Source organism: Hypanus sabinus, chromosome 17 (genome assembly GCF_030144855.1).
Source record: "Hypanus sabinus isolate sHypSab1 chromosome 17, sHypSab1.hap1, whole genome shotgun sequence".
NCBI classification, from domain to species: Eukaryota; Metazoa; Chordata; class Chondrichthyes; order Myliobatiformes; family Dasyatidae; genus Hypanus; species Hypanus sabinus.
In genome coordinates, this window is record NC_082722.1 from 8,031,233 (window position 1) to 8,058,882 (window position 27,650).

General features: G+C 42.5%; 1 protein-coding gene across 2 annotated transcripts in view; it reads right to left on the bottom strand.

Moving 5' to 3' along the window:
* The window catches only part of vac14 (vac14 homolog (S. cerevisiae)), a 496,659-nt gene that overhangs the window by 418,657 nt on the left and 50,352 nt on the right, over nt 1-27,650 (bottom strand). The window contains exons 3-7 of one of the 2 annotated variants that reach the window (XM_059992521.1): nt 21,059-21,209; nt 18,921-19,088; nt 7,058-7,120; nt 4,909-5,016; nt 3,505-3,614 (exon numbers count right to left, since the gene is read on the bottom strand). In XM_059992521.1, the coding sequence (XP_059848504.1) occupies nt 3,505-3,614; nt 4,909-5,016; nt 7,058-7,120; nt 18,921-19,088; nt 21,059-21,209 (600 nt within the window). The remainder of the gene's footprint in view (nt 1-3,504; nt 3,615-4,908; nt 5,017-7,057; nt 7,121-18,920; nt 19,089-21,058; nt 21,210-27,650) is intronic. The other variant, XM_059992522.1, reaches the window with a different exon arrangement.

Sequence of the window (27,650 nt, forward strand, 5' to 3'; positions counted from 1 at the left end):
AAAGACAATCTGCTGATGCTGGAAATCAAAGTAATACACTCAAAATGCTGAAGGAACTGAACAGGCCAGGCAGCACTGATGGCAAAAAGTAAACAGTCAGCGTTTCGTGCTGAGACCCTGTTGAAGGGTCTTGCACCAAAATGTCGTTGTTTTTCCTTTTCCATAGAAGCTGCCTGGTCTGCTGAGTTCCTCCAGCATTTTGTGTGTATTACAGCATTCTGGTAAATCTCCTCTGCATCTTCTCTAAAGCTTCCACATCCTCCCTTTGAAGATCCTTAGTACCCAACAGATGTAATGATCATCTTTAGCCAATAAATAGGCCAGATCTTCAGTTAACTCAACTGTTACAGAAATAGGCAATGCTGTGCCTGGCTTTCTGCTAAAAATCAGAAAACCTACTTAAAATAGAGATTTATCCTCACCTGTGCACCTTCCATCTTCATCCCAAGCCCAAACCAAACGCCTCAGGCAAAATCTAACTCATTCAGGATGCTCCCTGCATTAGTCAGGGTTGAGGACCCAGCCAGTAATAAGTGAACCTATGCATGCTGAACACCAGGCCTCGAGAAAATTGTACGACTTGCCATGAGGGTATCAATGCAAATGGCCATCAACTGAAACACGATCTTTAAGGGCCTGTAGTTTGATGTACACTGAATTTGGTTGACCAGGTATGAAGGAAATACCTCTAACTGCAGCCCAAGACAGAATAACCTGAGATCAAAAATGTACTGCCGGATGAATCCTAACTCTTTCAGATAGTACTAGAATTGGAATTGGCATAGAGATTGATAGCTCATTGATGCTGCTGCTGTTAAGCATCTGAAACAATTCAGATTCATGTACATTCAGATATACGTACGTACAGTGAAATGTGCATTTGTTTTAACCAACACAACAGAAGGATATGCGGGGAGCAACCTGTAAGTGCACCACACAGTCCAGTGCTCACCATGTTCACAGGACAGCACAAGCATCAACAACCAGAACTAACAAACAAGCCCTATCCCTACCCCACTCTCCCAATCTCAAATGCCCCCAAATCCTCGTCCCTATACCCTAACCTATTGTTAAAACCATCCCAACAAACCAAAAAAACAGCCAAGACTGAGCCACGACCTCAGAGACAGCAGTTTGGCTCCACCTCGACTGCAGGATTGACCAGTTACATCCATACCTGGATGAATCCAAGCATGTTTCTCTCACGGTGGCGTAGCTAGTAGAGCTGCAGCCTCATAGAGCCAGACAGCCAGGATCAACCCTGAGCTCGGCTGCAGCATGGAGATGTCACATTCTCTCTATGACTGTCAAGGGTTTCCCCTGGGTGCTCCCGTTTCCTCCCACAGCCCTAAGTTTTGAAGGTAATTGCCTACTGTATATTGTCTGTAGTGTATAGATAAGTGGCAGAATTTTGGGGAAGATGACAGAATGGAGGGAGAATGGGATTAGTGCGAATGGGTGCCTGAAGTGCAGACTGCAGTCAGTGGACCTCAGCACCTGCTTCCCTGTTGTAATTTTGAATGACCCCTGTGATGAAATCTGAAGGATTAATCTAAATGGACTGTTCCTTTAAAAAGAGAGAGGAGGAGTGGACAGCGTGTGTGCTATTTCAGGGAGAGAGAGCAACAGGACGTCTGTGAGTTGCCTTGGAAACTGAAAGGCAGAGCATTATGATGGACAGCTAGTGTTCAGCACTTGTGGGATATGTACAAGGTCAGCTGGCTTTGTAATCAGACATGCCAGACACCAAGGAAGACACTGGTTGAGCTTTGTGTGCCCACGACAAAGGTGGGATTTTTGCTCACAGTGTGGACAAAGGGGTGACCAGTGGAAAGCTATCGGAGTGTTTAACTCTTGCCTGGGTTGATAGCAGTACCACTTGAAAATAGCATCCCCTTTTCGTGATCACAAGTCAGTGACTTTAAGTTTCGGGAGCAGGAGGATGATGAGGAATATTCGACAGCATCGGCACTAGGAAGACGAAACAACTCCCTCTCTCTCTCCCCCCAACTCTACTCAATTCAAATTCCAGAACTGAACTGACTACTTACCATACCACTGTAAGATTGTATCATCTAATCACCTGAGCTGGGAGAAGCTTGGGAACTTTATTTACTCACTGACATATGCATATACTCTGCTAACCTGTTTACCTTATCTTGTTTTATATTACTTTATCACTTAGTTACTAATAAAATAGTGTTTATAACAGAAGACTCAGACTCCAGGTGTGTCCACTTCTGCTGGTCCTTTTTAACCTGTTACGGGGTACGTAACAACTCCACAGGAACAATCATAGCATTAAATGAGGCCATTCAGCCCACTATCTATACTGTCCTCAGTGCACCAATCAATACTCTTTGCCCACAGTACTGTAAGTTATTCTTTCCAAAGTACTTATTCTATTCTGATAGAATCTTTCTACCAGCTTTAAGGCAGCAACTTCTAAACCATACCATCTTAATGCATGTGCATTTTTCTTCGCATTCGCTGTCGCACACTTTGCCCAAAATGTTTAATACATGTATCTTGGTCCTTTAACTATCCCTGCCTATCCTGTATGTGCTACATCTAATCACAACACAAACTAATAAACCTCAATCAAATCTCCTCTCCATCTTGTTTGTTCCTATTTTCACCCTTGTAAAACCCTGGCTAGAACACAGCCGGATCATTGTGTTCAGTTTTGATTGGAAGGACGGAGAAGCTTTAGAGAGGGCGCAGAGGAGATGTCTGGATTAGAGCGTATGTTTTATGAGGAGAGGTTGAGTGAGCTCGGGCTTTTCTCATTAGAGAAAGGGAGGATGAAAGGCGACTTGTTAAGAGATGTACAAGATGGTAAGAGGCGTCAATCAAGTGGACAGCCAGGGATATTTTCCCAGGGTGAAAATAGCTAATACAAGAGGGCATCATTTTAAGGTGATTGGATGAAAGTTTAAGGGGGGGAATGTCAAGAGGAAAGTTATTTGACAGACTGTGGATGGTGTGTGGAACACGCTGCCAACAGTCGTGATTGAGTCAGAAACATGAGTGACATTCAAGAAAGATAAGACACAGGGAATGATAGAAAAGTTGAGGGCTATGGTGGAGGAAGGGTTAGATTGATGTTCGAGTAGTTTAAAAGGTCGGCACAACATTATGGGCCGAAGGACCTTTGCTGCATTTTAATGTACTATGTCTTTTCCATTCCTAGGATCATTCTGGTGTTCTGTGGACACTCCAAAACTCTTATATGCTCTTAAAATAATGTAATCAGAACTGAATGTAACACTTCCGTTGTGACCAACATAATGCTTTTGTAGGCCAGAACCTCCATGCTTACTAATTATGCAAATTCTAATTTCAAAGAATTATACACTGTGACAGTATTGACCCCTTTTCTTCTCTATGTCAAAGTGCATAATTTTATAACCCTCTGTATTAAGCTCCCTCACTGTGTCACTTCTCACAGTGTTGATCAATACTACTTTCAAAGCGCATTGACTGAAGGTCACCCACACTCACATTTTACGGATCTCTTTACTGTTGTCTCCCAAGATCTGAAAGAGCCCATCCAGGATTTCCGGCAAGTAGTCCAGCAGGTTGATATCAGGAACACATTCCAGAACAAGGATCTGCAGTGATGGCCAAGATTGAAAATAGTTGGCAAGTTAGCCTTTGCACTTGTATAACCATATAACAATTACAGCACGAAACAGGCCATCTCGGCCTTTCTGGTCCGTGTCGAACGCTTACTCTCACCAAGTCCCACTGACCTGCACTCAGCCCATAACCCTCCATTCCTTTCCTGTCCATATACCTATCCAATTTTACTTTAAATGACAATACCGAACCTGCCTCTACCACCATTATTCCTAGATCACTCTGTTCTACTGCATTCCTCAATGCCCTACCATTTACGATGTATGTCCTATTTGGATTATTCCTACCAAAATGTAGCACCTCACACTTACCAGCTTTAAACTCCATCTGCCATCATTCAGCCCATTCTTCTAACTGGCCTAAATCTCTCTGCAAGCTTTGAAAACCTACTTAATTATCCACAACGCCACCTACCTTAGTATCATCTGCATACTTACTAATCCAATTTACCACCCCATCATCCAGATCATTAATGTATATGACAAACAACATTGGACCCAGTACAGATCCCTGAGGCACACCACTAGTCAGCGGCCTCCAACTCGACAAACAGTCATCCACCACTACTCTCTGGCATCTCCCATCTAGCCACTGTTGAATCCATTTTACTACTTCAATATCAATACCTAAAGATTGAATCTTCCTAACTAACCTTCCGTGTGGAACCTTATCAAAGGCCTTCCTGAAGTCCATATAGACAATATCCACTGCCTTACCCTCATCAACTTTCCTCATAACCTCTTCAAAAAATTCAAAAGATTTGTCAAACATGACCTTCCACGCACAAATCCATGTTGACTGCTCCTAATCAGACCCTGTCTATCCAGATAATTATATATACCATCTCTAAGAATACTTTCCATTAATTTACCCACCACTGACGTCAAACTGACAGGCACTTGTCGTGAAGTCTGTCGCCTCATTAAAAAAAACAAGCCAGACACAAGAATGCTCTGAACCTGTCTTTGTATGTTTCAATCTAGAAATATCTGCACAGGATTAGATTGCAAGAAAGTTCCCTAATGTTTATAACTCTGCCACCAATACAAAGGAAATGGCTGCTAGGAGCTGCGTGAGCACACAGATTGCATTGGATAGGATTCAATCAGGCACCACTTGAAGCAACACTAATACAAGCAACACAGAGGTGGCACTTAGAATATCAGCTCACTTCTAATTAGCTTTAAAGTGATAGCTATAGAGTCAAGCAAAACAAGATCAACTTTTTTTTAAACCAAAAGATCAGGAATGTGATTTGTAACTCACCCAAGAGATGATGAACTGCCGGGCATACTGATTGTTGGAGTATATTCGTTCTCTCAAGAGAGGTACAAAGGCCACAAGATCAAACTTTGAACTTTCCGTGACAATGTCCTTTGAGATACAAAATGACACCATATTAAACAAAAATGCTAGTCGTAGGCAAAATAACTGTTGGTCCAAATAAAAAAGAGATGCTGGAAATTGAAAAGAAAAACATTATGACAAAGCTTCAGCGATGCTCAATGTAAGCACATGGAACAGATCTCAACCTTCAGCTGGGAAATGCTTGTGATATCAAACGGAATTCCAGAACTCCAGATCACAGACAGATACAGCATTGAATCCTTCAATTGAGTTTGCACCAACTAGCATCCAACCATTTACAATCATCCCATTTGTTTTACAAATGATTTGGATAACAGAATTAATGGCTTTATTGTGCGGACAATACAAAGACAGGTGGAGTTGAGGAAGCAGACAGGCTGCAGAAGGACTTAAACAGATTAGGAAAATGGGCAAACAAGCAGCAGTTGGAATACAATATTGGGGAAGTGTGTGCTCATGCACTGCACTTTGGTAGAAGAAATAAAAGTGTAGTCTACTTTCTAAATGGAGAAAAAACTTAAAAATCGGAGTTGCAAAGGGACTTGGGAGTCATTGTGCAGGATTCCTTAAAGGTTAATTTGCAGGTTGAGTCAGTGATGAGGAAGGCAAATGCAATGTTAATACTCATTTCAAGAGGGCTGGAGTATAAAAGCAAGAATATAATGTTTTATAAGGCACTAGAAAAGCCTCATGGAGTATTGTAAGCAGTTTTGAGGCTCTTATCTAACAAAGGATGTGCCCTCGTCAGAGAAGGTTCAAAGGAGGCTCACGAAAATGATTCTGGGATTGAAAGGCTCATCTATGAGGAGTGTTTGATGGCTCTTGGCCCATACTCACTGGAATTCAGAAGAATGAAGGGGTTCTCATTGAAACCTATCCAATGCTGAAAGGCCTTTATTAGAGTGGGTGTGGAGAAGACGTTTCCTATGGTGGGAGTGTCTAAGACCAAATGATATAACCACAGAATAGAGGGACGTCCATTTAGAATGGAGACGAGGAGGAATTTCTTTAGACAAAGAGTGGTGAATCTGTGATGGCCAAGTCATTGGCTTTATTTAAGGTAGAGACTGACAGATTCTTGATTAGTCAGAGCATGAAGGGTTACAAGGCGGCAGAAAATTGGGACTGAGAAGGAAATGGATGAGCTATGATGAAATGGTGGAGCAGACATGATGGGTAAAATCGCTTAATCCTGCTCCTATATCTTAGAGTTTTGTGGTCTAAAGTTATGCCCCTCATATTAGCTATTTCCACTCTGGGGGAAAAAAGTGTCTGCCTATCCACTCGATCTACATCTTTTATCATCTTGTAAGCTCCATTATGTCACCTCTTATGTTTGAAATGACCTGTATCGATGGTATGAAAAACTAAGTTTTTCAGTCTCCTGGAACAATAATAAACTAATTCCAGACAAAGAGAAGAAAATGAGAGACAGATGGAGAAAGGTGGGGGGAGGGGAGGGGGCAGTGACAGCTGCTGGAGGGAGACAAGCAGGAACACAAAGGGCTACCAATACTAAATATCAAAGGTGATCGTGGGAACCTCTAGAGGCGAGGTGAGGGGCAAATAAAACCAGAACCAGAATAGTTGTCATATGAACGACCAGGACTGGTTTTTGTGATAGCTCTTGTACTTCAACCAATAGTTGCTCTGATTGCTTGTTCCTAAAATAAAATGATAATAGATGGGGAAAATTATTAGAATTTTGAACAAATTTAGTGTTCTATATTTAATAAACTTCACAAGATGCAATGTGTTCCAGAATCACTGAACATGAAACCTTGTGCTTTAAGCAAAGGACACACAGAGGTGTTTGTGATGAGTGCACAGTTGGATAAGATGCCAAACTGTGCAGAACAGAGGTTCAATGTTTAATGGTTGCTCTTTAAACTTGATCAATCCCAATCAGAATGGACACAACATACAAGCACATGGGGAGGAATTTTTTTATGTGGAAATTCAAATCACAAACTGTGGCCCCTTCCATTTGCAGTCTGCTGAAAATCAATGCACAATACCATGTCCACTGCAGAGTGGTGATTCTTACCTTTAATAACCGGTCCAGTAGCTCAGAGCCACTTTTGACATTTGGATCTGGATCTGCAGCCAACTGTGTAAACAAGAGAATGGCATACAGTAACTCCTAGCAAATGTTGTCAGGGCAGTATTTTACTTCCAGCATGCATACCCTAAAGTTAAGTGACTGAGCCAATACAGACAACCCCAATGATCACACTGGCTTTCAGAAGGGTAATAGCCAGAAAGAAACAACCCCCCTCGGATCATAGAACATTACAGGACAGTGCAGGCTCTTTGACCCACAAAGTTGTGTCAACCTTTTAATCTAGTTTAAGATCAAACTGACCCTTCCCTCCTACACAGCCTTCTATTTTTGTATTATCCTTGTGCCTATCTAATAGTTTCTTAAACACCCCTAATATCACCCCTAATGACATGCCAAATCTCTATCACCTCTATCACCACCCTGGCAGGACATTCCATGCACTTACAAAGCTCTGTGTAAGAAATTCACCCTCGAAACGTTCCTCCAATTACTTTAAAATTATGCCCCATCGTATTAGCTGAATATCTAATAGGTGCTCAAACATAAATGGTGAGCATAGGGCTAATTAATTCCAAAGCCAGATAAATATATTATTACATTTGAAGACATGTGCCTGGCTAAACTCACACACCAACTTCAAGATAGTGAAGCCCTAACCCCAAGACACAGGACTGTCAAATGGTCATCTTTGACATAAAAAAAAGCTTAGAAACAATTTGAACATGCAAAAATAGTTTAAAGGATTAAAATTCTTACAAAATAAAGCTAAGGAAGGCATCCACATACTAAAAATCAATTAAAATCATTAAAACAATTACCTGTCTTTATTATGCAAACTAATATTCATTTGAACAAAAGTTCTGTGTTTGTACCTATGGCAGTTTTAATCTAGTGCTGATTCAAGGAAACATTTCCCATCCTGGCTCATCTCCCCCACTGGTACAGCAGATACCACTGTCACTTAAGACCACTGCTGATCTTCAACAGTGGTAGGCAAGAAATCACTGCAATAGCACTGTCATCAGAGTGGAAGACCAGCCCCATCCTTTGCTGGTCATAGTTGAGGATGGTAGAGTGGTGCAGCTTGTAGATCTGCCATCTCATAGACCCAGGTTCAAGCCTGACGTCTGGTCATTTGTGTGTGGATTTTCCAAACTTTTCCTGAAGTATTGTACCTGTAAATGCTCGGTCCAGTTCTGAGTGAACATACTCTGGAACATTAGAGTATAGTACAGGGCCTTCAATCCATGATCTGCTAACCTTTTAACCTAAACTATGATCAATCTTGGAAACATGAGGAAATCTGCAGATGCTGGAAATTCAAGCAACACACACAAAATGCTGGTGGTCTTGATGAAGGGTCTCAGCCAAAACGTCCACTGTGCTTCTTCCTATTGATGCTGCCTGGCCTGCTGTGTTCCCGAAGGCCAATCACCTTTCCAGCTCTTAGCTTCATCCCACCCCCTCCGGTCTCCTATTATTTCGCATTTTCCCCTCCCTCTCCTACTTTCAAATCTCTTACTATCTTTCCTTTCGGTTAATCCTGACGAAGGGTCTCGGCCCAAAACGTCGACAGCGCTGCGTTCCACCAGCATTTTGCGTGTGTTGCTTGAATTTCCAGCATCTGCAGATTTCCTCGTGTTTGTATATCATGTTCTATTCTTTGCCAGTCTTCTGCACTAAAGCACAGCACCATCAATCTTCCTGTCATCTACAAACCAACTAATCCACCCAACTACATTTTCATCCAGGTCAATTTATACATCACAAATGGCAGAGGTTCTAGTACAGATCCCTGTGAAACAGAATTAATCACAGTGCTCCAGCTAGGATATGTCCCTTTGACCATCTGTCTTCTCTGGGCAAGCCAGTGCTGAATCCAAACAGCCAATTCAGAATCAGAACCAGGTTTATTATCACTGGTATGTGACATGAAATTTGTTAACTTAGCAGCAGCAGTCTAATGCAATATATAATCTAGCAGAGAGAGAGAGAAAAAAATAAAATAAAAGAGAATAATAAACAAGTAAATCAATTATGTATATTGAATAGTTTTAAAAATGTACAAAAACAGAAATATTGTATATTTTTTAAAAAAGTGAGGTAGTGTCCAAAGCTTCAATGTGCATTTAGGATTCGGATGGCAGAGGGGAAGAAGCTGTTTCTGAAGCACTGAGTGTGTGCCTTCAGACTTCTGTATCTCCTACTTGATGGTAACAGTGAGAAAAGGGCATGTCCTGGGTGCTGGAGGTCCTTAATAATGGATGCTGGCTTTCTGAGACTCTGCTCCCTAAAGATGTCCTGGGTACTTTACAGGCTAGTGCCCAAGATGGAGCTGACTAGATTTACAAACTTCTGCAGCTTCTTTCGATCCTGTGCAGTAGCCCCTCCATACCAGACAGTGATGCAGCCTGTCCGAATGCTCTCCATAGTATTTGAGTGTATTTGTTGACATGCCAAATCTCTTCAAACTCGCTGACTTGCCTTCTTTATAACTACATTGATATGTTGGGACCAGGTTAGATCCTCAGACATCTTGACACACAGGAACTTGAAACTGCTCACTCTCTCCGCTTCTGATCCCTCTATGAGGATTGGTATGTGTTCCTTCATCTTACCCTTCCTGAAGTCCACAATCAGCTCTTTCATCTTACTGACGTTGAGTGCCAGGTTGTTGCTGCAACTCCACTCCACTTGTTGGTATATCTCACTCCTGTATGCCCTCTCATCTCCACCTGAGATTCTACCAACAATGGTTGTACGTATCAGCAAATTTATAGATGGTATTTGAGCTATGCCTAGCCACGGTCATGTGTACACAGAGAGTAGAGCAGTGGGCTAAGCACACACCCCTGAGGTGTGTCAGTGTTGATCGTCAGTGAGGAGGAGATGTTATCACCAATCTGCACAGACTGTGGTCTTCCAGTTAGGAAGTTGAGGATCCAACTGCAGAGGGAGGTTCAGAGGCCCAGGTTCTGCAACTTGTCACTCAGGATTGTGGGAATGATGGTATTAAAAGCTGAGTTACAGCCGATGAACAGCATCTTGACGTAGGCGTTTGTGTTGTCTAGGTGGTCTAAAGCTGTGTGGAGAGCCATTGAGATTGAGCTATTGTAGCGATAGGCAAATTGCAATTGGTCCAGGTCCTTTCTGAGGCAGGAGTTCAGTCTGGATTCCATGCATCTTAATCTTTTGGATGAGCCTCCCATGAGGGACCTTGTCAAAAGCCTTACTAAAATCCATTTAGACAACATCCACATCATCAATCACCCTTGTCACCTACTCAAAAATCTCAATCATTAGTAAGGCATGACTTGCTTCGCACAAAGTCATGCAGGCTCTCCCTAATTAAGCCATGGTCTTCCAAATGCTCATAAATCCTATCCCTAAGAATTTTCTCCAGTAACTTCCCTACTAGTGAGGTGAGACTCACTGGTCTGTATTTTCCAGGATTATCCCTGGTTCCCTTCTTGAATAATAAAACAACATTACAACATTAGCATCATGCCAGTCCTCCGGGACCTTGCCTGTGGCTAGAGAGGGCATGTGGGTATTGGTCAAGGCCCCAGTATTCTCTCCTCTTGCCTCTCTCAGTAACCTGAGGTATCAAGCCCTGGGGACTGATCCACCTTAATGCTTTTTAAGAGACCCAATATTACCTCTTCCTTTATTTTGAAATGCCCTGACATATCAATGGCACTCAGCACTGAACTACTTATCCTCCACATCCTTCACCATGGTGAATATTGATATAAAGTACTCTTTAAGGATCTCGCTCACATCTTCTTATTTCAAGCACATGTTCCCCATTATCTTTGAGAGTTCTACCCTCTTCCTAGTTACTCTCTTGCTCTTGATACAAGTTTAGAAAGCCTCTTTAATCCTACTTGCCAAGTGCTTTTATTAGCTCCTCCTGGCTTTTCTAATCCCTTTCTTGACTTTTTTTCTGGTTTCTTTATAATCCTGATAAATTCTTGGCTTCCCAAACTTTACATACTTTTCCTTTCTCTTCTTGACTTAATTCATCACCTGTGTTGACATCCAAGGTTCTTTTACCTTGCACGCCCTGTCCTTTTGACTGGAACTTACCTGTCCTGTACTCTGTGCAGTTGTTCTTCAACACCCTCCACATGTCAGATATGGCCTTGCCCAAAAACAGCTGTTACCAATTATTGCTCCCTAGTTCCTGCCTAAACTTTAACTTGATGACGATGAGGACAATATGAGTGAGGTTGATGTTCTGGAGCATGTTGATATTAAGGGAGAAGAGGTGTTGGAGATGTTAAAATACATTAGGACGGATAAGTCTCTGGGGCCTGATGCTGCTCCACGAGGCAAGGGAAGAGATTGCTGAACCTCTGGCTAGGATCTTTATGTCCTCGTTGTCCAAGGGAATGGTACCGGAGGATTGGAGGGAGGCGAATGTTGTCCCCTTGTTCAAAAAAGGTAGTAGGGATAGTCCAGGTAATTATAGACCAGTGAGCCTTACGTCTGTGGTGGGAAAGCTGTTGGAAAAGATTCTTAGAGATAGGATCTATGGGCATTTAGAGAATCATGGTCTGATCAGGGACAGTCAGTATGGCTTTGCGAAGGGCAGATCATGTCTAACAAGTCTGATAGAGTTCTTTGAGGAGCTGACCAGGCATATAGATGAGGGTAGTGCAGTGGATGTGATCTACATGGATTTTAGTAAGGCATTTGACAAGGTTCCACACGGTGGGCTTATTCAGAAAGTCAGAAGGTGTGGGATCCAGGAAAGTTTGGCCAGGTTTCAGAATTGGCTTGCCTGCAGAAGGCAGAGGGTTGTGGTGGAGGGAGTACATTCAGATTGGAGGGTTGTGACTAGTGGTGTCCCACAAGGATCTGTTCTGGGACCTCTACTTTTCGTGATTTTTATTAACGACCTTGATGTTGGGGTAGAAGGGTGGGTTGGCAAGTTTGCAGACGACACAAAAGTTGGTGGTGTTGTGGATAGTGTTGAGGATTGTCGAAGATTGCAGAGAGACGTTGATAGGAAGTGGGCTGAGAACTGGTAGATAGAGTCCAACCTGGAGAAGTGTGAGGTGGTACACTTTGGAAGGACAAACTCCAAGGCAGAGTACAAAGTAAATGGCAGGATACTTGGAAATGTGGAGGAACAGAGGGATCTGGGGGTACATGTCCACAGATCCCTGAAAGTTGCTTCACAAGTAGATAGGGTAGTTAAGAAAGCTTATGGAATGTTAGCTTTCATAAGTTGAGGGATAGAGTTTAAGAGTCACGGGGTAATGATGCAGCTCTATAAAACTCTGGTTTTATTGCTATGATCAATCTAATGCTTCCCTCCTACATAGCCCTCCATTTTTCTATCAACCATGTGCCTATCTAGAGTTTATTAAATGTGCCTAATACATCTACCTCTACCTGGCAGGGCATCTTACACACTCTCCATGCTCTATGTAAATAAAAATTACCTGACATTTATCCCTAAACTTTCCACCAATCAGTGAAAATTATGCCCCATCATATTAGCTGAATATCTAACGGGCACTGAAACCTAACTGGTGAGCACAGTTACAGTGTTGTAACTGCACTTGAACAACTTCCAGCTTTGGTCACCATGTGAAAGGAAAGATGTCGTTAAGCTGAAAAGAGGGGCAAAGGAGATTTCTGAGGATAGTGCTAGAATCAAGTCACTGTGCTATGGAGAGAGATTGAGCAGGACTGCATTTGGAGCAATGGAGGAGGAGGATGATGGGTTATCTTGTAAGTGTATAAAATTATGTGTCGGACAGCTAAGGCCAACGCACATAGCTTTTTTCTCTAGCAACAGGGAAATCAAGGCAGAGGTTATAGGTGAAAAGCAAGAGATTTAATAGAAACAAGAAACCAAGGTTGGTCATTATATGGAATCAGAGGAACAATAACAACATTTAAAATATATTTGGACAGGAAGAGCTTAGAGCGCTATGGGCCAAACTCAGGCAAATAGGAGTATCTTGGATGGAAACCTTGGTTGGCATGGACCAATTGGGACAAGGACTCTCTCCCATGCTGTATACCTTTGACTCTGGATGATTTATCATGCATGGCCTGTTCTATGAAACAAGCTTGCACAACAGAACAGTAATGTGCTATTGAGACAGAATTTCTTATCTGTCATGGGTTCTCAGTCATTTCTTGATGGTGAGTGAATTCTGGTGTCAGTAATGACAGGATCTCAGGAGGAGACACCTCTGATTGAAAATCACAGCATCACTATTGTTCATTAGAGTATACATAAGGAAGAGGAGCAGGAGTAGACAATCTAGCCCATTAAGCCTGCTCCGCCATTCAGTAAGATCATGGCTGAACTGACCATGGACTTATCTCCACCTGCCTGCCTTTTCCTCATAACCCTAAATTCCCCTACTATGCAAAAATCTATCCAACCTTGTCTTAAATCTATTTACTGAGGTAGCCTCCAGTGCTTCACTGGGCAGAAAATTCCACAGATTCACCACTCTCTGGCAAAGCAGTTCCTCCTCATCTCTGTCCTAAATCTACTCGCCTGAATCTTGAGGCTATGTCCCTTAGTTCTCGTAAAGATACATGGGGTGTTTACTAATTTCCTTAGATCCATTAATGTCAAAAGCTCCCTTTATGGCAAGTTAATATGCAAATAACCAATACATTTGTAATATAATCTTCTATATGAAAATTAGGCATCTTTCATGAAAAGTGGGAGCAGAAGCCCAGCCATACAGCATTTCCAGTTTGCTCCACCAGTTTATACAATCATCTTCCTTAATGTCTTATTGTCACTCTCTCCTTATCCATCAATCTTATTTACATCAAGGAACTTAATTCTAATTAATCTAGAGATTTAAGGTGAAGGTTAATAAGTTCTTGATTAGTAAAGAACAGGATTGTGTAATGAACAGGATTTGATAAGCGATCTTGAAGTAAAGGAGCCATTAGGAGGTAGTGACCATAATATGATAAGTTTTTATCTGCAATTTGAGAGGGATAAGGGCAGATCGGAGGTGACAGTGTTGCAGTTGAACAAAGGAGACTATGGAGCCATGAGGGAGGAGCTGGCCAAAGTTAAATGGACTGATATCCTAGCAGAAAAGACAGTGGAACAGCAATGGCAGGTATTCTTGGGAATAATGCACAAGGTGCAAAATCAGTTCATCCCCCAGAGAAGGAAGGATTCAAAGGGGGGAAAAGGGCCACAGTGGTTGACAAAGGAAGTCAGAGATTGCATAGCATTAAAAAAAAGAATTATGACAGAGCTAAGGTGAGTGGGAAGACAGATGATTGGGAAATTTTTAAGGAACAACAGAACTTAACTAAAAAGGCAATACGGGGAGAAAAAATGAGGTATGAACACAAGTTAGCCAGGAATATAAAGGAGGATAGCAAAAGCTTTTTTAGGTATGTGAAGAGAAAGAAGATAGTTAAGAACAATGTTGGGCCCTTGAAGAATGAATTGGGTGAAATTGTTATGGGAAACAGAGAAGTGGCAGAAGAATTTAATAAGTACTTTAGATCTGTCTTCACTAGGGAAGACACAAGCAATCTCCCAGATGTATTGATGGGCCAAGGACATAGGGTAACAGAGGAACTGAAACAGATTGACATTAGGAAGGAAACAGTGATGAGTAAACTAATGGGACTGAAGGCTAACAAGTCCCCAGGTCCAGATGGTCTGCATCCTAGGGTACTAAAGGAGGTGGCTCTGGAAATTGCAGATGCATTGGTAATCATTTTCCAATGTTCCTTAGATTCAGGATCAGTTCCTGAAGATTGGAGAATGGCTAATGTTATCCCACTTGTAGTGGGGAAGATGCTAGAATCCATTATTAAGGATGAAATAGTGGCATATCTAGATAGCAGTGACAAGATTGGGCCAAGCCAACATGGATTTACCAAGGGCAAATCATGCTTGACTAATCTGTTGGAGTTTTTCGAGGATGTAACCAGGAAGTTAGACAAGGGAGATCCAGTGGATGTAGTGTACCTCGATTTTCAGAAGGCATTTGATAAGGTCCCACATAGGAGATTGGTGGGTAAAATCAGGGCTCATGGCATTGGGGGGAAGACATTGACATGGATAGAAAACTGGTTGGCAGATAGAAAGCAAAGGGTAGCGGTGAATGGGTGTTTCTCGGAATGGCAGGTGCTGACTAGTGGGGTGCCACAGGGCTCGGTATTGGGACCACAGCTGTTTATGACTTACAACAACGATTTAGATGAAGGCATTGAGAATAACATCAGCAAGTTTGCTGATGATACTAAGCTGGGTGGCAGTGTGACATGTGATGAGGATGTTAGGAGAATTCAGGGAGACTTGGATAGGCTGGGTGAGTGGGCAGATAATTGGCAGATGACGTTTAATGTGAATAAGTGTGAGGTTATCCACTTTGGGAGCAAAAACAGGAAGGCAGACTATTATCTGAATGGTGTAGAGTTAGGTAAGGGAGAAATACAAAGAGATCTAGGAGTCCTTGTTCATCAGTCACTGAAGGTGAATGAGCAAGTGCAGCAGGCAGTGAAGAAGGCTAATGGAATGTTGGCCTTTATTACAAAGGGAATTGAGTACAAGAGCAAGGAAATCCTTTTGCATTTGTACAGGGCCCTGGTGAGACCACACCTGGAGTATTGTGTACAGTTTTGGTCTCCAGGGTTAAGGAAGGACATCCTGGCTATAGAGGAAATACAGCGTAGATTCACGAGGTTAATTCCTGGGATGTCTGGACTGTCTTACGCAGAGAGGTTAGAGAGACTGGGCTTGTACACGCTGGAATTAAGGAGATTGAGAGGGGATCTGACTGCAACATATAAGATTTTTAAGGGATTGGACAAGATAGAGGCAGGAAATATATTCCAGATGCTGGGAGAATCCAGTACCAGAGGGCATGGTTTAAGAATAAGAGGTAGGTCATTTAGGACAGAGTTAAGGAAAAACTTCTTCTCCCAGAGAGTTGTGGAGGTGTGGAATGCACTGCCTCGGAAGGCAGTGGAGGCCAATTCTCTGGATGCTTTCAAGAAGGAGCTAGATAGGTATCTTATGGATAGGGGAATCGAGGGATATGGGGACAAGTCAGGAACTGGGTATTGATAGTAGATGATCAGCCATGATCTCAGAATGGCGATGCAAGCTCGAAGGGCCGAATGGTCTGCTTCTGCACCTATTGTCTATTGTCTAAAGGAGAAGGGGGTTGGGAGGGATAATAAATCAGCTGTGATGGAATTGCGAGGGACACTCAATGGGCTGAATAATGTAATTCTTCTCCTGTCTTCTGTCTTAAGTACATTAAAAGTGTCCAGCAATGTGGCCCCTACTGGCCTTCCTGGGAGAGAATACAAGACTTCTCAACCCTGAATCTCCTAAGGTACAACCCAAGGCTGTGGACATCCTTCCTGTGATGCGTCTCATAGCCTATTACATCTGCAAATGCATTTGCAGTTTCCATCTGGTCCAGAGGCTGAGAAATGGTTTTGTTTTTTCTGCTTCCACTGTGAAGTAGGCATGTAGCTTCACCACTATATCTCTTTGTCTATCTGCAGTTAAAATCAAGAAAGGTGCTGAAAGGCAGATGGATGACCTGTTGTCCCAACAGCCTCGCTGGTATCATTTCCTAAACCTCTGTGTAAACTGGGTGGATAGAAGAGCAACAAGAGGATAATTGCAGCTTACAAAATAATTCCCTAGTTACCTCCCAATATTCTCACAAATACAAAAACGTCAGATTTGAGATATATTTATCACATGTAGATCAAAACGTACAGAGAAATACAGTGTTTGTGTAAACAAACACACCCAAGTACAATGGCATGCAAAAGTTTGGGCACCCCTGTCAAAATTTCTATTACTGTGAATAGCTAAGCGAGTGACAGGTGACCTGATTTCCAAAAGGCATAAAGATAATAGACAATAGGTGCAGAAGTAGACCATTCGGCCCCTCGAGTCTGCACTGCCATTCTGAGATCATGGCTGATCATTCACTATCAATACCCAGTCCCTGCCTTGTCCCCATATCCCTTGATTCCCCTATCCATCAGATATCTATCCAGCTCCTTCTTGAAAGCATCCAGAGAATTGCCCTCCACCGTCTTCCGAGGCAGTGCATTCCAGACCTCCACAACTCTCTAGGAGAAGTAGTTTTTCCTCAACTCTGTTTTAAATAACTGACCTCTTATTCTCAATCCATGCCCTCTGGTACTGGACTCTCCCAACATCTGGAACATATTTCCTGCCTCAATCCTATCAAATCCTTTAATTATCTTAAACGTTTCAATCAGATCCCCTCTCAATCTCCTCAATTCCAGTGTGTACAAGCCCAACCTCTCCAATCTCTCTGCGTAAGACAGCCCTGCCATCCCAGGAATCAACCTAGTGAATCTACATTGCACTTCCTCAATTGCCAGAATGTCCTTCCTTATACCTGGAGACCAAAACTGTACATAATATTCCAGGTGTGGTCTCACCAGGGCCCTGTACAAATGCAAAAGGACATCCTTGCTCCCACCTTTTACTGCTTCAAAATAACAAAAAAAAAGAAAAGGGCCTGAAGCAAAAGTTTGGGCACCCTGCATGGTCAGTACTTAGTAACAACCCCCTTGGCAAGTATCACAGCTTGTAAATGCTTTCTGTAGCCAGCTAAGAATCTTTCAATTCTTGTTTGGGGGATTTTTGTCCAATCTTCCTTGCAAAAGGCTTCTAATTCTGTGAGATTCTTGGGCCGTCTTGCATGCACTGCTCTTTTGAGGTCTATCCACATATTTTTGATGATGTTTAGGTCGGAGGACTGTGAGGGCCATGGCAAAACCTTCTTTTGAAGTGTGTTTAGAATCATTGTCCTTTTGTAGAAGCTATCCTCTTTTCATCTTCAGCTTTTTTACAGACGGTGTGATGTTTGCTTCCAGAATTTGATGGTATACAATTGAATTCATTCTTCCCTCTATCAGTGAAATGGTCCCACTGCCTCTGGCTGCAAAACAAGCCCAAAGCATGATCGATCCAGCCCCATGCTTAACAGTTGGAGAGGTGTCCTTTTCATGGAATTCAACATCCTTTATTTTCCAAACATACCTTTGCCCATTGTGGCCAAAATTCAGTGTCAGAAGTTTGCAAAAGAACATCTAAACAAGCCTGATACATGTTGGAAGCAAGTTATAATAGAACTTTTTAGCCGCAATCAGCAAAGGTATGTTTGGAGAAAAAAGGGTGCAGAATTCCATGAAAAGTACACCTCTCCAACTGTTAAGCATGGAGGTGGATCGATCATGCTTTGGGCTTGTGTCGCAGCCAGTGGCACGGGGAACATTTCCCTGGTAGAGGGAAGAATGAATTCAATTAAATACCAACAAATTCTGGACACAAACATCACACGGCATGTAAAAAAAGCTGAAGATGAAGAGAGATGGCTTGTACAACAGGATAATGAACTTAAACACACCTCAAAATCCACAATGGACGACCTCAAGAGGCGCAAGCTGAAGGTTTTGCCATGGCCCTCACAGTCCCCTGACCTAAACATCATCGAAAATCTGTGGATAGACCTCAAAAGGGCAATGCATGCAAGACGGCCCAAGAATCTCACAGAACTAGAAGCCTTTTGCAACGAAGCATGGGCAAACGTCCCCCCCAAGCAAGAATTGAAAGACTCTTAGCTGGCTACAGAAAGTGTTCGCTGATGATGACTTATGAGGATTCTGATTGAGGAGCCTGAACGCCAGACCTGGACTCTGGATGACCGGGACGCAAACACTAGGCCCTTGAACACTTTGCTGCTCAGAATCATCTTTAAATGGAGGACAAAAACAGTGCAGATACATTTTGAGCCGCAGTTGTTTGGATTTATGGTAACACAATTACCTTGCTAAGACCGTTGAACAGGACATTGAAGTGTGGAAGGACCGAGCCTCTTGCCACTTTCACAATGTTGTACAGAGCCTCGCAGGCATAGTAACGCAATCGGCTATCAGCATCATTGAAACACATCAGAACTGGTTCAATCAGTTCCTTCAGATACAAGCCGGAATCCTGCAGGGAAAGCACATAACACTGAATACCAACACCAAATGCTTTAAGTATGCAGGATTTAGCACCAACCTTTCAACTTCCACTTCTGACAGCAATATCATGCATTTCTGGAATGGCCAATGTTCTCTGCTACAGCATGAAAATGTTTTCTCCTCATGTGAACAAAATATCCCATCAGGATAACTTACAAACTCAAACCAACCTTTCCGACTATCAGCCAATTCGATCTAACCTAGTTTAGTGTCACTGCAGCCGCTCTGAGCGCCCAGAGCATTTCCTGCAAACATAATCAATGGAAGCTTCAGCAACTGAACTTCTTGTCACATGTAGTAGCAAAGGGGAGTTGCAACAGGACCAGAGAGCCAAGATCCTGAGAAGAATGCTGTCCCTGCCAATGAAGCATTAGTAATTTTTTATTCTTGTCACATGTACAGTGAAAAACCTTTCCTGCAGACTGTCGACACAGATCATTTCATTGCAACAATTCATTGTTATACAAAGGAAAATAATAACAAGATGCTAAGTGAAGTGTTTTTGTTACAGAGATAAGGTGCAAGGTCATAATGAAGTCAATTGGCTGGTCATGGGTTCCATTTTATTGTACGAGGGCACATTCAATAGTCCTACAGCTGTGGGATAGAATTGAACTTTATCTGCTACGCATTACCATTCCCTCCTTACAAAATACAGCATCATATCCACACCCAATTTCTGGATCCTCCATTCAGGTGCTGTATCCCACCACTCTTCCTCAGCAGTCAGCCACTGTCGCAGGTACCCTAGTTACTCAGCCTCATTATTACTTCAATATTTCACCTGTGTACTGCTGTATCCCACCCAACACTTTGCACCCTGTACCATCATGCCAGCCTCGTGCGTACACTCCAATGCACTGGACCCCTACCCATGCCCTGCAGGCTCACAGCCACTTCCCTCTCACACTGTATCTGAACACCTGCACTGCAGTCTGATCTACCTCTTTCATGTAGTGCAGCATCCATCGCACTGTTGCATCATATCCATCATTACCCATGTCCCTCAGCATTACAGCCAAACTTTCAACCATCTTACCCAAGCTCCATCTTATATATTATACAATGTTCCCAAATTCAGTTTCCACCAACCACTGGCTCAATTTACACAAGAACCTGCTGGTATCTAAAACAATGCTAGTATATATTATTCTAGTTTTCAGGAACAAGAAATATGGATGAAAGGTGATGTACAAAATCAGCCTTGATCTAATTAACTGACTTGAGGGGCTGGATGTCTACTTGCCTTAACTTGATAAGTGGCCCTGTTTAGACTTCTTTCTGCAGACTGGCTTTGAGATGTTTACCCAAAGGAGAAATTACTCTGTTTCTTGAAAAAAAATACGGATTAAAAAAATTACAGCATATGTGAGAGTAGCCCAATCACAGGGAGGCACATTTCTTTTTAAATTGGATGTTGTCCACAGCTGGAACAGAAGATATAAGCTAGGACTATTGAAATAATTGGGATATTAAACTTCCTGCTTTGTATGGCATGGAGTTATCAGCTTAAATTCAGTGCACACTCAGTAAACATGTAGGAATAAAAATTGCATTTTTATGCTCTTCGGAGCTAAGTCAAATGGGAAAACATAATTAAAGTGTGTGTTTGCAATGCTACTGGAAGGAGGATTAAAAAATGAATCTAATATACTCAAAATGCTTTTTCCAAATACCGAAGTTCACAAGATCTCACCCTTATAAGAAAACACAGTATGTTCTTCTTGTTAGTTCTATTTCTGAGCTGGAGTCAGACCTCACACTATAGTAGGCAGTGGTTGCGGAAGAGTAGAAAAGCATTAGTGTTGGAATTGGCAAACGGTTTTAATGAAAGGGCTTGAAAGAAGATTAACAAATAGCAAATACTCATCAGGATGAAAGGGTTTAAATAAACTTTTAATAATTCCAGTAGACTTCCATTAGGTGGAAGTAACTCACCTTGCCAAGAGCAATGGAGCAGGCTGCAAGACCAATCAGCCCACCCTTGCGGCTGTGAGGATGCTGTGACAGAGCAAACTCCTGTGACAGGATTTGGATTACATGTTTGATTTGTCCAGTATTATTCTGTGCTACAAACTCTCGCACCAATCTGAAAGAGAGGACAAATATCAAGATTAACCAGTCACAGAGTAAGAGTAATTTATCCTCCTGCCCTTGCATCCTCCATGCCCAAGAGGTTGACTTCACCCTCAGCCTTGGATTTAACATTCAGTGAAGTAGAACACTCTGGAGACTCAAACACCACAGCAGAAATGGGAGTGAAGATTCCCCCTCAGCAACACACAAAATGCTGGAAGAACTCAGCAAGTCAGGTTTATGGAGAGGAAGTAAAAGTCAACGTTTGACGTATTCCCTTCCATAGATACCTCCTGACCTGCCGAGTTGCCCTAACATTTTGTCTTTGTTGCTCTGGATTTTCAGCATCTGCAGAATCTCTTGTTGAAGATTTTCCCTCCTCAGTTTTGCTGACAACTATTGCCTCAGTGCATACAAGAACCAGCTGAAAGCAATGCTGGTCTCCCACCAAAAGACACATCCTGCAGGAAAGAAGAAAGTTTTGAGCCTTATTCAAAAATTAGAGCCTTTTACTATTGCTTCCATCAGAATTCCAGTACTTGATACTTCCACATAAATAGTTCATGGGCAGTATTAAAACACCGGATGCTAAGTCACAGTAGTCAATGTTCCGGCAGGGCTAATGAACCCTTGCGCCAGAAGACCAACATAGGACTTTTAAAAAGCAAACACAAGGAAATCTGCAGATGCTGGAAATTCAAGCAACACACGCAAAATGCTGGTGAAATGCAGCAGGCCAGGCAGCATCTATAGGGAGAAATGCTGTCGACGTTTTGGGCCCAGACCCTTCGTCAGGATTAACTGAAAAGAAAGATAGTAAGAGATTTGAAAGTAGGAGAGGGAGGGGAAAATGCGAAATGATAGGAGACTGGAGGGGGTGGGATGAAGCTAAGAGCTGGAAAGGTGATTGGCAAAAGGGATACAGAGCTGGAGAAGGGAAAGGATCATGGGACGGGAGGCCTAGGGAGAAAGAAAGGGGGAGGGGAGCACCAGCGGGAGATGGAGAACAGGCAGAGTGATGGGCAGAGAGAGAAAAAAAACTAAATATATCAGGGATGGGGTAAGAAGGGGAGGAGGGGCATTAATGAAAGTTAGAGAAGTCAATGTTCATGCCATCAGGTTGGAGGCTACCCAGCCGGTATATAATGTGTTGCTCCTCCAATCTGAGTTTGGATTCATTTTGACAGTAGAGGAGGCCATGGATAGACATATCAGAATGGGAATGGGACGTGGAATTAAAATGTGTGGCCACTGGGAGATCCTGCTTTCTCTGGCAGAGTGTAGGTGTTCAGCGAAACGGTCTCCCAGTCTGCGTCGGGTCTCACCAATATATAAAAGGCCACACCGAGAGCACCAGACACAGTATACCACACCAGCCAACTCACAGGTGAAGTGTCGCCTCACCTGGAAGGACTGTCTGGGGCCTGAATGGTGGTGAGGGAGGAAGTGTAAGGGCAGGTGTAGCACTTGTTCTGCTTGCAAGGATAAGTGCCAGGAGGGAGATCAGTGGGAAGGGATTGGGGGGATGAATGGACAAGGGAGTCGCGTAGGGAGCGATCCCTGCAGAAAGCAGAAGCCACACTCAGGTTGGAGGAACAACACCATATATACCAGCTGGGTAGCCTCCAACCTGATGGCATGAACATTGACTTCTCTAACTTCTGTTAATGCCCCTCCTCCCCTTCTTAACCCATCCCTGATATAGTTTTTTTCCTCTCTCTCTGCCCATCACTCTGCCTGTTCTCCATCTCCCTCTGGTGCTCCCCTCCCTCTTTCTTTCTCCCTAGGCCTCCCATCCCATGATTCTTTCCCTTCTCCAGCAATGTATCACTTTCGCCAATCACCTTTCCAGCTCTTAGCTTCATCCCACCCCCTCCGGTCCTCTCCTATCATTTCACATTTCCCCCTCCCCCCTCCTACTTTCAAATCTCTATCTTTCCTTTCAGTTAGTCCTGACGAAAGGTCTCAGCCCGAAACGTCAACAGCACTTCTCCCTATAGATGCTGCCAGAACATGATATAGATCAGTGGTACAGTAATATGGGTGGAGAACTCAACAGTTAAGAAACAGCTTCTTTCCCTCTGCCATCAGATTTCTGAATGGGCAATGAACCCATGAAGACCACCTCACTATTATTTTGCTCTTTTTGTACTACTTTTTTTTTATTTATACTGTTTTTGTTATTGTAAATTATTGTATTTATTATATATTGCAATGTATTGCTGCCACAAAACAACAAATTTCACAATATATGCCAGTGATATTAAACCTGATTCAGATTCTGAAATGGCAGATGGTGCTTAACCCGGCCAAATGTGAAGTATTGCACATTGGTAGGTTAAATGCAAAGTGTCAGTACACTGATCTAACAAGATCCTTAACAGAGTTGATAAGCAGAGGGATCTTGGGGTCCATGTTTATAGTTCTCTGAAGTGACTACATAGATTGATGAGGGTGGTTAAGAAGGTATGTGGCATACTTGCCTTTATTAATCAAGGCACTGAGTTCAAAAATCAGTAAGTCATGTTGCAGCTTCATAAAACTCGAATTAACCTGCGTACAGTTTTGGTCGCACCACTATAGGAAAGATGTTGAGGCTTTGGAGAGGGTGCAGAAGAGGTTTACCACGTTTTTGCTTGGATTAGAGGGCACGTGCTCCAACAAAAGGCTAGACAAAACTTGGGTGGTTTTCTATGGAGTCGTGGAGGCTAAGAGGAGATCTGAAAGAAGTTTATAAAATCATAACAGGCATAGATAGACAGACAATACCTTTTTCCAGTGGGCATTTAAGGTGAGGGGTAGTAATTTCAAAGGCGATGTGAGGGGTAAGTTGTTTTTTCTTTCCCCCGCACACAGAGTGATGGGTGCCTGGAATGCGTGGCCTGAGGTCGTAGTAGAGTCAGATACATCAGAGGCGTTTAGATAGGAACATGAATGTGAGGGAAATGGACATTTTAGAGGCAGAAGAGATTAGCTAGCAATTTGGTATCTAATTCCATTCCCCCCCCCACCATTCTTGGTGGTAGAGGTGGTAGGTTTAGGAGGTATAACTGGAGAAGCCATAATGAGTAACCATCTAGTGGCTGGTTCACACTGCAGCCACAGTCCAATGGTAGTGTAGGGAAGAACTGTTTAGGGTAATGTATGGGCTACAAGACTTACAGACTGCTTTATTCTAGAATTTGTAAAGTGACCTGTAAGTTGATAGAGCTGCACACATCCAGACAAGTGGAGCATATCCAGCATACAACAAACATGTCTTGCAGATGACAGAAAGGCCTTAGGGTCACTTGATGCAGAATGCCAACCTTTGACTTGGTCTTGTCGGTGTGGTATTTATGTAGCTGGTTGAGTCACTGGCCAATGATACCCAAAAGACATTGATAGTTGAGAATTGGTAATGGTAATGCCATTGAATGTCAAGGACAGAAGATTTCGTTCTTCTGTTGACGATGATCATTATCTGGCCTTTATGTTACTTGCCACTCCTGAGATATAAACAACCAACTTTATATTTCAGAGACTTACATTCTTCTATACAAAGCTATGCTGAATAGGTAGAACCCAAGTTCTCTGCATAAAATATAAAGATAAGTGCCCCTTTCAACTTATGAGAAGCTACAGATTTTGCCATTACTTCGACAATCCATTCACCACCCATACCTGGCTACTGTCAACTTGCTCCAGGTCACCCAGACAAACGAACCACTGCACCTGATTTTTTGGGCCTCCCAAATGTTTTTGACGTCACCACATGAGACGAACGACATGTAATCCTTGATAAATTCAGCTGCCTCAAAGATGAAAACAATTCTGCATCTGTTCCTCAACTGTCTGAAAGCCATGGTCCTAACCAAAAGCTTCAACACAAACCCAAATCTGGTACAGATGAGGAACAAAGAAAGTTGCACATTGTCCCAACCTTCTTAATGTTTGCTCCACATTGGTGGAGCTAGTTAATTTACAAGACAAAAGGTCATTTTCATTTTTTCTTCCTCAGAACTAAGTTCATACCAGCCTCTGCTAGATTCACATTATGCTAACAAGTCTTGTTTATGTGTACACCTGAAGGCTGAGCTTTAAGTCAACCCCAATTCCTTCAGTGAAGTGTAAGAAAGGTCAGAACCATGCATGGACCACCTGGAACGAAGTGGTCCTCTACCAACCTGACTCGCCAAACACTGCCTTGACAATCAAGACCCAATGCGACACTCCAATCAACAAATTTATTATCAAAGTACACTGAGATTCATTTTCTTACACATTCACAAACAAACAAAGAAATACAATTGAATCAATGAAAAACTACCACATTTGATTTGGCCAACAGTGGTGTCGTCAGCAAACTTAAAACTTAAAGCAGGAAGGCAGCACAGAGTCATACAGCATGGAACTGGGTTTTTCAGCCCAGCTGGTCCATGCTCACCAAGATATTCACCCAAGCCAGTCCAATTTGCTTGCACTTGGCCCATATGCCTATAAACCTTTCCTATCCAGAGTGACTTTTAAATATGCCTCACTCTGCCACTTCCTCTGGTAGCTTGCTCCACATACATTCCTCTGGTAGCTTGCTCCACAAGCTGTGTGAAAGACAAGTCACCTCTCAAAGTCCCATGAAGTCATTGCTTTTCCACCTTAAATGCATGTCCTCTAGTTCTTGATTTTCCAAGCCTTAGAAAAAGACTGTGTACATTCACCCTGGCTGGCCAAGAGACACTTAAACACAGCACAAAGCTTATGGCCTCTTGATCAGCCGTGACTTTGGGTGCATTTATGACATGAATCCTAAAGAGGACATCTTTGGACAGCATTGGAGAGTTACCATCTATGCTGTTCCTGTAAAATCTTCCAAAAGCAAACCACCAGAGTTCTCTCCCAGGCCAACATCTCTGGCAGTGAGGCTGTGATCATACGTAATGGATGGACCATGCATTCTACATGCCTGACAGACATCTCCCAGAAAACCCTATCCCAAGATTCATGACAGTAAGAGATTCAGAGTGTGAAGAATATTGTTTCAAAGAGTCTTCTCAATGAATGGAATACCCTGATAAACTCATGGGAATCCCTGGGCCTAATCACTCAGAATGAGGGAACTACCAGAAAGACACTGAGTGTGACTCAATAAAAACATGCATAGCATAAACACAAGAGATTCTGCAAATGCTGGAAATCTGAGACAACACACAAAATTCTAGAGGAACTTAACAGATCAGGTAGTGTCTATGGAGAGGAATGAACAGTTGATATTTTGGGCTGAGATGCTTCATCAAGTCTGACTCAAAATATCAAATGTTTATTCCCCTCCCATGATGCTGCCTGAACTGAAGTTCCTCCAGGATTTAGTTTTTTGCACAAACATGCAGAGGCTGTGGAATAAGCTAATAGCATCCAAAGGAATACAGCCACTGCTCCTCCTGTGACCAAGTGTACAGCTCGCACATAACACTCATCAGTCATCATAGTAATGGAGTGGAACCAAGTCAATCTCAATCTTCAGAGACTTCTTAGAATGGGGAATCTTCCTTTCCCCCTTCTCCCTCAAAATTTCAATCTCGGGAAAGATGACAAAATTCTTGTAATTACGTCTAAATTTATAATACAAAGTACCAAAACAGAAGAATACACCCAAGTATAAACTTATTAATACACATCCAAATCAACATATCTCCTCACCTGCCCATCACCTCTCTCTTTCTGTTGCCCCTCCTTTCACTTCTAGTATGGTTCATTCTCCTGTCAGATTCTTTCTTCTCCACCCTTTGCCTCAACCAGCTTCTCACTTCATCACCCCCTACCCAACTACCTTCCCCTTCACCTATCACCTGCCAGCTTATACTCCTTTCCCTCCCTCCCCCCATCTGTATTATTCTGGCTTTTTCCCCCTTCCTTTTCAGTACTGATGAAGGGTCTCAACCGAAAACATTGACTATCCTCTCCATAGATGCTGTCTGACTTGTTGAGTTCCTCCAGCATTTTGTGTGTGCTCTGGGTTTCCAGCATCTGCAGAATCTCTCATGTTTATAACATTTCTGCTACAGTTGGAAATGGTGTGCTGCAAACTTGAAAGTATCCAAACTGAATAATGTTAAACTACAACAAATGGGTTCATCTGAAATGGCTGCATAACCATTCCTGCACAACTAGACCCATAACAGTACTACACCATTGCTTCTCCGGGATCTTTGATCCTACACAATACAGAAGCAATAGATTCTTAACTGATCATTTTAAATGATACCACTCAAGCAAGCAAGTTTATTTGTATAGCACTTTTCAAACACAAGGCAGTTCGAAGTGCTTTACATAGAAAATATAAAAATCAAACATCAAATTTCAGACAATATATAAGAGAATAAAATTACACAAAAATAGAATGATAAACAGAAGTTACAGACAGTGTGCGAGATTCCAATTAAAAGCTACAGCGAAAAGTTTTAAGCCCAGATTTTAA